The 12,758-nt window shown below is 33.6% G+C and overlaps 1 protein-coding gene across 2 annotated transcripts in view; it reads right to left on the minus strand.

Annotated features, from left to right (window-relative positions):
• PPP1CB (protein phosphatase 1 catalytic subunit beta) overlaps positions 1 to 12,758 on the minus strand; it is a 39,512-nt gene that overhangs the window by 1,827 nt on the left and 24,927 nt on the right. For both annotated transcript variants that reach the window (XM_079110343.1, XM_079110342.1), the window contains exons 5-8: positions 12,271 to 12,375; positions 10,426 to 10,497; positions 5,238 to 5,389; positions 2,468 to 2,602 (exon numbers count right to left, since the gene is read on the minus strand). In XM_079110343.1, the coding sequence (XP_078966469.1) occupies positions 2,468 to 2,602; positions 5,238 to 5,389; positions 10,426 to 10,497; positions 12,271 to 12,375 (464 nt within the window). The remainder of the gene's footprint in view (positions 1 to 2,467; positions 2,603 to 5,237; positions 5,390 to 10,425; positions 10,498 to 12,270; positions 12,376 to 12,758) is intronic.

Here is a 12,758-nt window from a genome sequence, read left to right on the forward strand (position 1 = left end):
AATAATTAACAATATTATTCTTTCAAAAACTTTATCAAAATGCAATAAAATGTACAATAAAATAGCTAAGTTCCATAAACATTTGAAGAATGTGGTCTGGTATGTCCAAGGCCCTGGATTCAATCTCCAGCACCAAACAAAAAACAAACAAAAGAAGGTACAAATATCTGAACACTTTTTGTGTACTATTCCATTAAATATTTTAGTAAAAAACTTGAGTACACTAACTCTATCAAGTACCCACTTGAAATTTAAGACTTTTCTCAAATTATTACATCTCACTAGTTTAAAAGTCAAAAGACCCAAGCTCTTACCATAATTCTGACATATTTTGTTTAGCAGGGTAATTAATCTTCAAGTCATAAACTCTTTAGATCTTACTGGTTATGTATAAATTCTTTTTAAATTAAAAAAAATTATTTTTGTGTTACCAATTGGTAGTAAATAGATCTTAATTTTTTGAAAAGACCAGCTTTACTAACACATTTTCCATACCATAAAGTTTATATTCTTCAAGTGTTCAAGTCAAAGTTATGTTCTTTTATTCTGTAGCACTAAGGATTGAACTCAGGGCACTCTACCACTAAGCTATATCCCCAACTCTTTTGATTATTTTTATTTGAGACAGAGTCTAGGATGCAGAGGCTAGCCTCAAACTTGCATCCTCCTGACTTAGTCTTCCAAGTAGCTGGGATTATTAGCATACACTACATTGCCCAGCAAGCCAAGATTTTAGCACCCATACTTACAGTTAACAACCATGGCCATAATCTTATTTTAGAACATTTTTGTCCACACCACAAGAAATTTTGTTTCTATTAGCAGTCACCCACCATTTCTACTCTCCATCTCCCTCTAACCATAAGCAATCACTTAATTTATTTTGTTTCTGTAGATTTGCCTATTCTGGACATTTTTTGTAACTGGCATCATAAGTGGTCTTTGTGACCAACTGGCTTCCTTCACTTATGCTTCCAAAGCTCCCACAATGTTACAGTGTGTATGAGTAACTCATTTCCTTTTATTAGTAAATTACATTCTACTGAATATACTACATTTTATTTGTTATTCCAATGGGCTTTGGGATTATTTTCATTATTTGGCTATTATGAAGAATGCTGCTGTGAACATCACGTACAAGATTTTGTGTGGACCTGTTTTCATTGTTGCATCAACTCTATGTTTACCATTTTGGGGGGCGGTACTGGGTACGGTTAACCTTTTGATGACTACCAAACTGTTTTCCAAAACACTTATATTACTTAAAATTTACATTACCACCAATGTTTAAAGTTTTGAATCATTCCATTTGTTGCAAACACTACCTTCAACTTTTTTTTTATTATACTCAAACTAGTGAGTGTAAATTGAACCTATATTATATAGAGACATATCATGACTTTAAAAGAAAAACATATAGAAAACATTTATAAAGTATTTCTTAAAACTATTCAGAGCATTGTAATGCCCTGGTGAAAGGAATGTATTAATCCAACTCCTCTACAGCAAATGTTAGGATAAGACCTGAAAAAGAAATACAGTTGGCCCTAAGTATTTATGGGCTCTGCATTTAAGAATTCAACCAACTGTGGACTGAAAATATTCAGAAGAAAAAATGTGTACTGAATACATAGACTTTTCTGTCTCATAGTTATTCTCTAAATAATACAGTACAGTTCCTATTTATACCGTGTATGCATTGCATTAGCCATTATAGTAATTTAAAGATTATTTAAAGAATACTGGAGGATGTGCACAGGTTATATGCAAATATTGTGCTGTTTTATATAAAATGACGAGCAACCTCAGATTCTGTTATCCATGGGGAGTCCTAGAACCAAAAACCCCAGGGATACCAAGAATAAATGTATAGTGTGTGCATGGGAAGGACATAAAATAACTCTTATAAAACTAAAGTACTAGAGTTGTTTTAAGTAGTGAATAAGAATGATCTGTAAGCAGCACACCAAAAGCTACAGTTGGTCCCTTTTCAAAGTATTAATGTTTCTATGTTTATAATAGGTACTTTAAGATGATTTGGAAAGTACCTTTTGAAAACTTGCTACTTTATTTTCACATGAATTTATAATATAATTCTTTCTCTTCCCAATGTCTATCCCACCTGTTCATCTTGCAAAAGAAAGCAAAACCCTTAGTTATCCATTGCCTTCTTATTCTTTTAGTAGGTAAAGCCAATATCCAATAGGTCATATGGGGGAATTTAACAATTTAAACATCTCAGGATCACTTGATGAAATTCATATTTCCTAAAACTCTCACATGTGATGTATACCAAAAGAGGCTGGAAACTTTTGTGATGAAAAATAGGATCTCTAATGAGTCTCAGCGGCTATAGTTCCTCCATTAAACTGATTTTCAACACTTTGCTCAAAGAAAGATCACAAATCTAAAAAAAAAAAAAAATTATTCTGACAATAGTTTTAATTGTTAAAAATTTATATCATACCTGAAATGAACACATCAATGTTTCATCCACACTCATCATTCCACCAGCATTGTCAAACTCACCACAGTAATTTGGGGCTGAAAATAGGGTTACCAACTGTCGTTTAGCAAAAAATTCATATCCATCTTCTACCACCTGTCAAAGGAAATGTTAAAAGTGAAAAACACTAAAAAGCTCAAGAATCATATTTTCAACACTCATGAAAAAAAAAAAAAAGTTAGTAGGTATAATGTCCACAGGGAACTGGAATACCAAGTACTTCTTTGATGATAATATTAGAATCCAACTACAGAATCTTAATTAAATGAGCAAAAACAAGAAAGAGACTTTGCGAAGAGCCTTTTTCTTGTTTCACTTTTATTCTATTAGTACTATACTGAAACATTGAAAACATTTACTAAGTTACGGTTAAGTCACCCAGATTATGCTCCTTATGTTAGCTGCTGATAAATTTAATTTTATAAAAATGCTTTTCCTTATTGATTTAATATGATTTCTAAAATCTGTTGTCAATTCCTAAGTGATTTAAACAGTTTCTCAACTCTACAAATAAGAGGTAGGCATTTTGTATTTATTTATACTTGGAAGATTACTTTTTTGAAGTTTTAGATATAAATATCTTCAATAAGCAAAATTACCCTACAATGTTTGCTAATATTAGAAAGAGCCTCAAAAATCATTTACTTTTTATAATAACTCCTACCTTTCAGTACTGAGAACGTGTTTCTGTTAATATTTACCTCATGGTAAATTTTAGATATTATCCATTTCGGTTTAAACCATGGCCACCTCTTCTATTCCCAGCTCATAGTAGTGCTGGGTACCCAGTATATGTTTCTTAGTTGTTTGTTCATTCTTTCAAATACTTTTTTAAAGCAAATATTTGAAGTTTGTGTTATTTCCTTTCATAAGCCTCCATTTGTAGAAACAACATGACTGAAAACAAGCAAAACAGGGGGTATAATGGCACAGGGCTATAATCCCAGACATTTGGGGGAGAGGAAGGAGGACCTCAAGTTCAAGATCAACCTGGGCAACTTAGCCAAACCCTCTCAAAATAAAAAATAAAGAAAGCTGGAGATGTAGCTTAGTGCTAAAGCTCTCTTGGGTTTAATTACCAGTACTGCCGAAAAAACAAAACCAAAACCAAAAACCTAGCAGAATAGGATTTTGATGGTTTCTGGAAAACAGCAAATAAACTAGATAGTTCAATAACTTGGAAGCTTTAAAAATCATTATTGACATGTCTTAAGACCACTGAATAAGAGATCTATGGTTGAAAAAAATAATTATCAGTGGGGATTTTAGTTAGGAAACTTAGCAAGTCTGCTCTGAAACCTAATAGAATGCTTAATTATCAAAATCATAAATAGAATACTTACTAATTAAAAGACAATCAGAAGCCAAAAGAAAAGGGTTTGGGAACCTCATTCAATAGTAAGACCAAAGAAACATGTGATAAGTATATAATATACAGAGAACAAGAAAACAGTCATTTTTATCACTTAGGATCACACAAAGAAAGAGAAGGAGTCAAGCATCATGGGGAATAAACTAAAGAAAAGGGAACTACTATGAATAGTAGTAAATTTTACTTTAACAAATCAATAACAAGGAATCTTAAAAATACATTTACAAATTTAAAAAACCCAATAGCTTCATATGTGGCCAAGAAAGATTTTTATCTTTTCTCTCTGTTTTTCTGGTTTTTATTTATTTATTTATTTTTTTTGCAGTGCTTTGGCTAGAACGCAGGGCCTCCACCACGATATGCAAGTGCTCTATCAATGAGTTACATTTCCAGCCAAGACTGACTTTCCAAAATGCCTTTTGATCAATGTATCTTACACTAGTCATGTTTAGAGTATGAACACTTTATTGAAGAACTGAGTATGCATTTCTGGAAAACATGGAGATTCTTCTTACATAACAATAATGATTGAATCACAGCTAAAACAATGATCACATTCTGATATCTAATACCCAGTTTAAAATCTAATTCTCCAGTGTCTATTTTTTTATAGTGTAGTTTGTCATTATCAAAAAACGTGATCCTACATGTACAATGAGAAAGATACATTTTTGTATGATTATCAAAATGCATAAACGCATTCTACTGTCATGTATAACTAATTAGAACAAATAAAAAAATTAATAAAGTGAAAATGACAAAAAAACCAGAATTTTGTCAAACTGTTTTAATAAATTCTGCTCTACCACTTTCACATGTAACATTCCTCACTGTTGCCAAATATATTGATTTTGAAAGATTAAATGGTGATAAAACTGCCTGAAAAACAAACAAAAAATCCACGTAATTAAGGACAACCATTTGACTCTTGTCCATAATATATAAAGACCATACAAAAACTCCAGACATCATATAGAAAGCTTCAGGAAAGCACTGAAAACAAAAAAAAATTTTAATGTGTTTTTTTTTTTTTTTTTTTTTGCAGTGCTGGGGATTGAACCCAGGGCCTTGTGCTTGTGAGGCAAGCACTCTACCAACTGAGTTATATCCCCAGACCAGAAAATTCTGTTAGGGTTGCACTATACTGTGTACAAAAACATTATTTTGAAACACCCACTTTATATTAGAGTAAGAGAAGGTTAACAAATCAACTATGAACTGTGAGATCTAGGTACTTGCTCTATCTCTCCTACTGTTTTCCTTGTACTAAGTCATTTGAGCTTTCTTAGATGGTTTCTTGAAAATAAATAACGTGAGGTTAACAAATAATAAAATATCCATGAGCCTTCCATTTCATACCTGATGAGCTCGACAAATCAAGTCCAAATCATGACGATTCAGAAATTTACTGACTACATCAGCTCCAAAAGTAAAGGAAACACCACGATCATTTTCTCCCCAGCCTTGCACATCCTTATCTGGGTCAGACCACAGCAAATCACAGAGCAAACCTTTAGAGAACAATACAGCAATGAAAAATACAAGTTTAGAATAAAGCATTACATTTCACTTCTACCCTCACACCCTTTAATAAACAAAGTCAATCACTTGTCCCTGAGTACCCCAACCCGTTTCTCTTACCCTTTCCTTCCTAAAGCAACCATGCAAATATAATCTTGCTTGGTCTCTTAAGGCAGTACTTTCCAATATTTTCCACATACAAGAAATATGTTTATGACACACTCTGAGCACAACAATACATGGAAATCTGCATATAGTTTCTCCATTTGAATAACCATTTGATGAGTATCATTCTCTGGTTAGTTCATCCTTTCCTTAAGACATACACTGTGTTTCTGAGTATTGTGTTCTGTTCCATTAGTATATTTTATTTATTCCGCAGTCACTAACACACTAAGGTTTTTAAATAAGTTGCTACATTTGAGAGGGTTCGTATACACTTAATTTTTTTCTTCAGGATTATTTCAGTTTCCTTTGGTTTTCCACATAAATTTCAGAATCAGGCTTGCCTGATTCCACAAAAAACAACTTTGATAGCACTGGAATTACACGTGGTCGGCATGCCAATTTGAAGAAAACAGGTCCTACTAAGACCTGGAGGCTTTAAAAAAAAAAAAGTCAGGGAACAAAATCAGATCAAATCCTTGACTTTAGTAATGTTCTGGGTCTAGCAAAAGAATTCAGGACAAACTATTTATTTGGGTATCTTGATATTAATAGTAGTAGAAATGGTAGGGGGGACTCAGATCACCTTGGGAATATAAAGACTACTGAATGAACTCTTAAGAAATTCAAACATTAGGTAGGCAGAGGAGTGGGACTAGAATGAGCAAAAAATATTGAAAAGGAATGGTCAAGACAAAGGGAAGAGATTAGATTAGTACAGGTATTATGAAAATAACCATCAACAAGCAGGAAAGAGGTTTCAGGTGCCACAAATAAGTGAAGTAGGACAAAAAATAAAAAAGTGTTGCTTATAAGCAGACTATCAGACCCTATTAATAAAGGCAATTTTTTGAAGGTCAAAGTTTAAGAGTGGGTAAAAGTCAAACTATAGTAACATTAAGAGTTGAGCTGCCATGTATAACTAAAAAGAACAAATAAAAAAATTTAAAAAGAATCTTATCTGGTACTACCTCTGTGCCTGGATTATTTCACTTAAAAAAAAAAAAAAGAGAGAGAGATGTGGAGATGGTGATCCTAAGTAATATTCTAAGAACTACAGTGGTTGAAAGTATTACAGAATGATTCTGTCTTCAGATTTTTAAAAATGGATTCATAAACTTCATAATAAGTATTACAGAATGATTCTGTCTTCAGATTTTTAAAAATGGATTCATAAACTTCATAATATAGTTTAGCTGGGAAAAAAATCTTCATTTTTCAACCTGTCTTGATAGACAAATTACCTTTGGAGATTAGTGGCAATGTACTCTCAATTTCTATCAATAATTTACTGCTAGGTTGCAGTGGTGCATGCTTGTAATCCCAGCAGTTTGGGAGGCTAAGGGATGAGTATCACCAGTTCAAAGCCAGACTCAACACCTTAGTGAGGCCCTAAGCAACTCAGCAAGACCCTGTTTCTAAATAAAATACAAAAAAAAAAAAAAAAAAAAAAAAAAAAAGGAGGCTGGGCTTGTGGCTCAGTGATAGAGCATTTGCCTACCACGTGTGAGGCACTGGGTTCAATTCTCAGCACCTCATACAAATAAATGAATAAAATAAAGGTCTATCAACATCTAAAATAAAAATTCATTAAAAAAAAAGCTGAGGATGTGGCTCAATGGTAAGTGCCCCTGGGTTCAATTGTTTAATTGACCGTACCAAATTTACTAAGCTCTCGCTATGATGTTTTAAGAATATATGGGGGCTGGGGAGATAGCTCAGCTGGTAGAGTGCTTGCCTTGCCTGAGTTCGATCCCCAGTACTGCAAAAAAAAAAAAAAAAAAAAAAATATATGGGCACACAAAAACCCATGGGGATAGTCTTTAGTTCTGGCTGATGAAGACTCTTGAAAAACCACACACACTTCCAGTCTTCTATAATGCTTCTAATTCCAGTCTGTTTTCAGGGATGAAGCAGTGAGCTGAAAACCATCTTATTAAAAATTTATGATTTCAGAGTTACAAAAAAACTGTACAAAACTAAAACACAGTTGTTTAAGATTTAGGGAATGTGATAGGTTGGTTGCATAAAAAGTGAATCAGAACAGTAGCAATAAAAATCTGAAATTCTTTAGTCTGGCATGGTGGCATATGCCTGTAATCCTGGTGACTTTGGGAGGGTGAGGTAGGAGGATTGGAAGTTTGAGGCCAGCCTAGGCAACTTAGCAAGACCCTGTCTCAAAATAAAAAATAAGAAGGACTGGAGCTATAGTGAGTGGCAGAGCACCACTGTACCCCAGTACCACCACCAAAACAAACAAACAAAAGAACCTGGAGTCAAGATTCAATGATTAAGGAATGATTAATGAGCACCACCATCAATCAGGATACTATTTCAAAGACTGTGTTAATTTATAAATTTAATTTCTGTGGGCTGCACAGATTACCAAAGATCAAAATAACCATTTTTCAGCATCTCAGATATTTTCCATTAAAATATGCTGAAAATAGAAACAATGTCACTGATTTACATCTGAACTATAAAGATAAATTATAAATAACTAAAAATACATATGGCTCATGTGTAGTCACAAACTGCATTTAGAGTGGTATTATTAAGTTTTAAGTACACTAAGCAAAACAAGCCTATGATAATTCAAAATGAACAACTAAATGTATGTTAAGTCCAATTTTGAGGTTTAGCCTTGTTTTACTCAGGTACTGAACAATGAGTAATTTTTAATGCTTATCTGTCTTTGAATCTTTAGAATAGGAAATGAACTTGGCTACCATCCAGCCCAACACTTATTTAATGAATAATCATCCTCCTTTAAAAAATCACAAATAAACAATCCTCATCAGGAAGTTTAAGTACTTTTCTTTTTCATATACAGTTATATTCCTAATAGAATTCTGAGTCCCTCTCTTACCCCAGATAATTTCCATGGTGAATATATTTAAATTTGCTGAGAACAGATGAATCCAATGAATTCAATATATAAATGGTAGATCTGATTACATAAGTAACAATGGAATGATTAATAACGTAATTTTTTTTTTTTGGGGGGGGGGGGGGAGTCTTTGGCCAAAACAGGAAAAAAGCAGTTTTACTAATGTTAGCATTTTTTTTGGGGGGGGGGTGCTAGGGATCGAACTCAGGGCCTTGTGCTTACAAGGCAAGCACTCTACCAACTGAGCTATCTCCCCAGCCCCTAATATTAGCGTTTTTAATACAAGTATAAAAGTGTGATATAATAAAATGATGTTTTGTCTTTGTTCCCATCTTGTCCTGGCACAGATCTCCTAAACCCCTGCAATTTCCTGAAAGGTAAGACTTATCTTTTGTTTTCTGTACGGAGGCCCTTCCTACCACATCTGAGTCTATGGTAATGAGGTGATTCATGCAGGAGCTTCTAAAAGACATCAGGATGAGTGCTGGTCACCAGAAAGACCAAACATGTTGAGTAGAGGGTTGGATTTCTCAGCCCTTCCTTCTCTTACCAGTTCAGGCCTGGAAAAGATTCTACTAAACAGACTCTTGAATACCCAACTTGGGGCGCTTCTGGTTCAGTAAACACACTGACATGCTAGGAAGGAAGCCTGCCTGGAGAGGTCCCAGAAGTTGGGTTAGCTGCCCCCAATATCTTTCCTTATGTATCTCTTCCCTTTGGCTGTTCTTGAGTAATATACTTTATAATGAAGAAGAAAATATATCAGAGGAAGAGGACGTGCTGAATTCACAGTCAGCTGCGCCTAAGGGTGGGTTACCCGAGGACTCCACGTGCAACTAGTATCTAAAGTGGGGGCAGTATTGTGGAATGGTGCCCTTAATGTGTGCAACTTGTGCCAATTCTGGGAGACAGCATCAGAAATGAACCAGACGCCAGCTGGTATTGAAGAACTAGTTGTGGTTTGAAAACCCACGTACATTTGTTATCAGAAAACACAATACACAGAGGTATTGATGTTTTAACCCATTATGTCCTATCATTCCATACATAAGACACCTATAAAATTACTGGGCCTGGTGGTGCATGCCTGTAATCCTAGCTACTCAGAAGGTGAGGCAGGAGAATTCCAAGTCCTATAAATTATTCATTTTAAGTCCTTTAAGTGTCCTATATATAGGGCAATGGGACATAATGAGTACACCAAAAATTCACCTTAGGAAGCAGAGCAATTTAACTACATTCAATTCAGTGGCATTTTATAATACAAATGCCATGGTTAGATACCATAGTACATACACAATATTCAAATATGAGCAATGTTTTAAAACCAATAGAGATGTTACAATAAGTGACAACTGTGCCTATCATCTATTTATAAAGTTACATTAGGCTCATTCATTAATTCAGCATTTTATCTCCAACTAGAACTTGCTTTTTTCCCCTACTTGCTTCATTTTCTATTTGACTTAAGAGTTGTTCTTAATGTTGTCAATAATTTACACAAAAATTCTTAGTAAACTTCATATACAATTTTCACAAAATTAACCATGTCCCTAGAGCTTTCAGAGCTCTAAAAGTCTGAAATACAGATGATGCAAAAAATAACAAAGAGAAGGCAACTATCCTTGGCAAAGCAAGAAAGATTATTTTAACTAAAAAACTTTGGACTGATTTAATAGTTTTTGAGGAACATAATGCATGTCACTATGAATGAGGGAACTTAGAAAAGTAAGTGGAATCAACAGCAAGATCTTTTTTTGTATTAATAATTTTGAAAGAACCATATTAAGATTATGTAAAATTTTAAAAGTTACACACTTTGGGGAATGATTAATGGTAATATTCTGTAGTTAGCTTATGACTATAAAAGTGATCTCTATTATTTATTAAACCAATCCTGCTTCCACTAAATATAATTAGGTTCAAATATGCCAACATTTTTACGCAAAACAAACTTCTCTATATACGTACCTGTATCAGGGACATCAGTGGGTCTCATAATTCTCCGAATCTGCTCCATAGATTGCAGGTCTGGTGATAGTCCTACAAATAAAAAGATAAAACATAGTCCTGATCTAACATAACATGATTGTGTTGTCTTCTCCATCTTCCCTACCAAAGAAATAAAATTTTATTTATTATATTTCAAAAGATTTCCCAAAGAAAGACTCCTTTTCTTTCCAACCATTCCCTGCCCTTTACAGGAACATACTGAATTACAACTCTTCCCACCACTTGCCACTTTATGAACTACCTAATCTTAAATATTTTTACTTCCAAGTTAAATTGCCTCATCGGTTCCCTAAGAATTTTTTCTCACATCCCACTCCAACATGTTCATTATTTTCATGAAGGCAGGAACTGCTGACCAGAAGTATAAACAATAAAAAACCATGAAAATACTTTGTAATATTTAAAGTAATATACAAACATAAGCTATCAATTCTCTCTGGTAGGCAAACCAATATCATCATAAAGAACAAAGTTAACCATTCATATTCTATATTGCTATATTTCTATTCTTAGCTATACTAATGTGTAAGAACTATAATCCCTTAAGTGTTTAATATCTACTGGAAAACATGTCTCAATATAGCAAATTATGTTGTCAGAAAATAAATCATTTATTGCTTTTAGCCTAATCAAGTTCATCTATCTTTTTGCCATTTTCCACTTTAATTCTTTCCATACAGTGATGAAAAACTAACTTTCTTACATTATATTCACTAAATTACTTCCCTATACAAAATCCAACATGGAGGGGCTGGGGAGATAGCTCAGTCGGTAGAGTGCTTGCCTTGCAAGCACAAGGCCCTGGGTTCGATCCCCAGCACCCCCCCAAAAAAAAAAGAAAAAGAAAAAAAAATCCAACATGGTTATTAAATCACTTAACAAATTCCTTTGCTCAGTATTCAAATCTCTATTTATCTCCTCATTCCCCAATGTGTACTTGACATTCTAGTCAGGCCACACATTCCCTAACTAGACAACATACAGACTGTCTCAAGTCCTTTTCACTTCTCTATAGTCCATTTACCTTCTAAAACTCATGCCTCCATAAACACTTGCCCTATACTTTCTCCTTTTTCTGATTTCTCATAATAATGTACTGTCTCTAGAAGTACTGACATAAGTAAATCCTTTATTACCCAATGTTTTTTTAATAAATGTATTTTATCAATAGGTCTTAAAATTCTTCAAGGTGATCCATCATACAGCTACCTAAGTGCTAGATACATGTTAATTATTCCAATGAATTTTTACAAATTCAAGCTTATTTCAAGACACATAAAATAACTTACATTCTACCAAGAAATTACTTCTAGGACTAATGGTTACACATTGCACAAAGCCTAGCACTCTTAATATAAGTGAAAATTTAGTTCAATTACATATGGATTCTGATAAGAAGTATTTACATAGGCAAGAAAGTAACGATCCCCTCATTTTTACTGACAGGCTGGGGATGCCACTCACTGGTAGAGCACTTGCCTAACATGCATAAAGCCCTGGGTTTGATCCCCAGCACCGCAAAACAAAGAGGTAAAGAGAAGACATTTATTAACAAAACAAACAAAAACCACACTCTAGTTATCCTTTTTTATATGAAAAATTTTTAAAAATAATTAGAATTTTTGTTTTTTATACATATCACAAATTTCCAATTGTTTTAGCTCTGCTTAATACAGTTTTAATTACTTCAGTTATTCACATAAATACTACTTTGTTTCCCCATGGTAGCCTAATTATTAAAGGTCTTTTCTGAGTAAGGGAAGAGCAGTAAGGAAAACTCCTAAGGCAAATTTATTACTCTACCTCCATGACAACAGAAGATCTTCTCATCCACAATGGCAGCTATAGGCAGACAGTTAAAACAATCAGTGAAGGTCTTCCACAATTTAATATTAAATCTTCGTTTGCCTATAATGAGAACAAGCAATAAATAAATTTAAAAATCTAAAAGTTGTTCTCATTACTTCAAAGTCACAGGATTATGTGATTTCAGTATTCTTTTGTTTAAACAAGCACTTCTTCCCTACGTGTACAAGTAATATAAGAAAAAGAATGATGGGCTGGGAATGCAGCTCAGTAGCAGAACACTTGCCAATCATATTTGAGGCACTGGGTTTCAGTCCCAGCACTGCAAAGTTTAAAAAAAAAAGGTAAGTTTTATTTTAATATCTTTAAAAGGGTAACAAATATACTAAACACTCAGCACCTTCACTAAAGTTACAAAGAGTTCCAAGATTTTGTTGGGTGTTTTATGAAACAAATACATCAAACAATTTTGTCTTTTAAGGTCA

This window comes from Sciurus vulgaris (genome assembly GCF_902686455.1).
Source record: "Sciurus vulgaris genome assembly, chromosome: 14".
Lineage (NCBI taxonomy): Eukaryota > Metazoa > Chordata > Mammalia > Rodentia > Sciuridae > Sciurus > Sciurus vulgaris.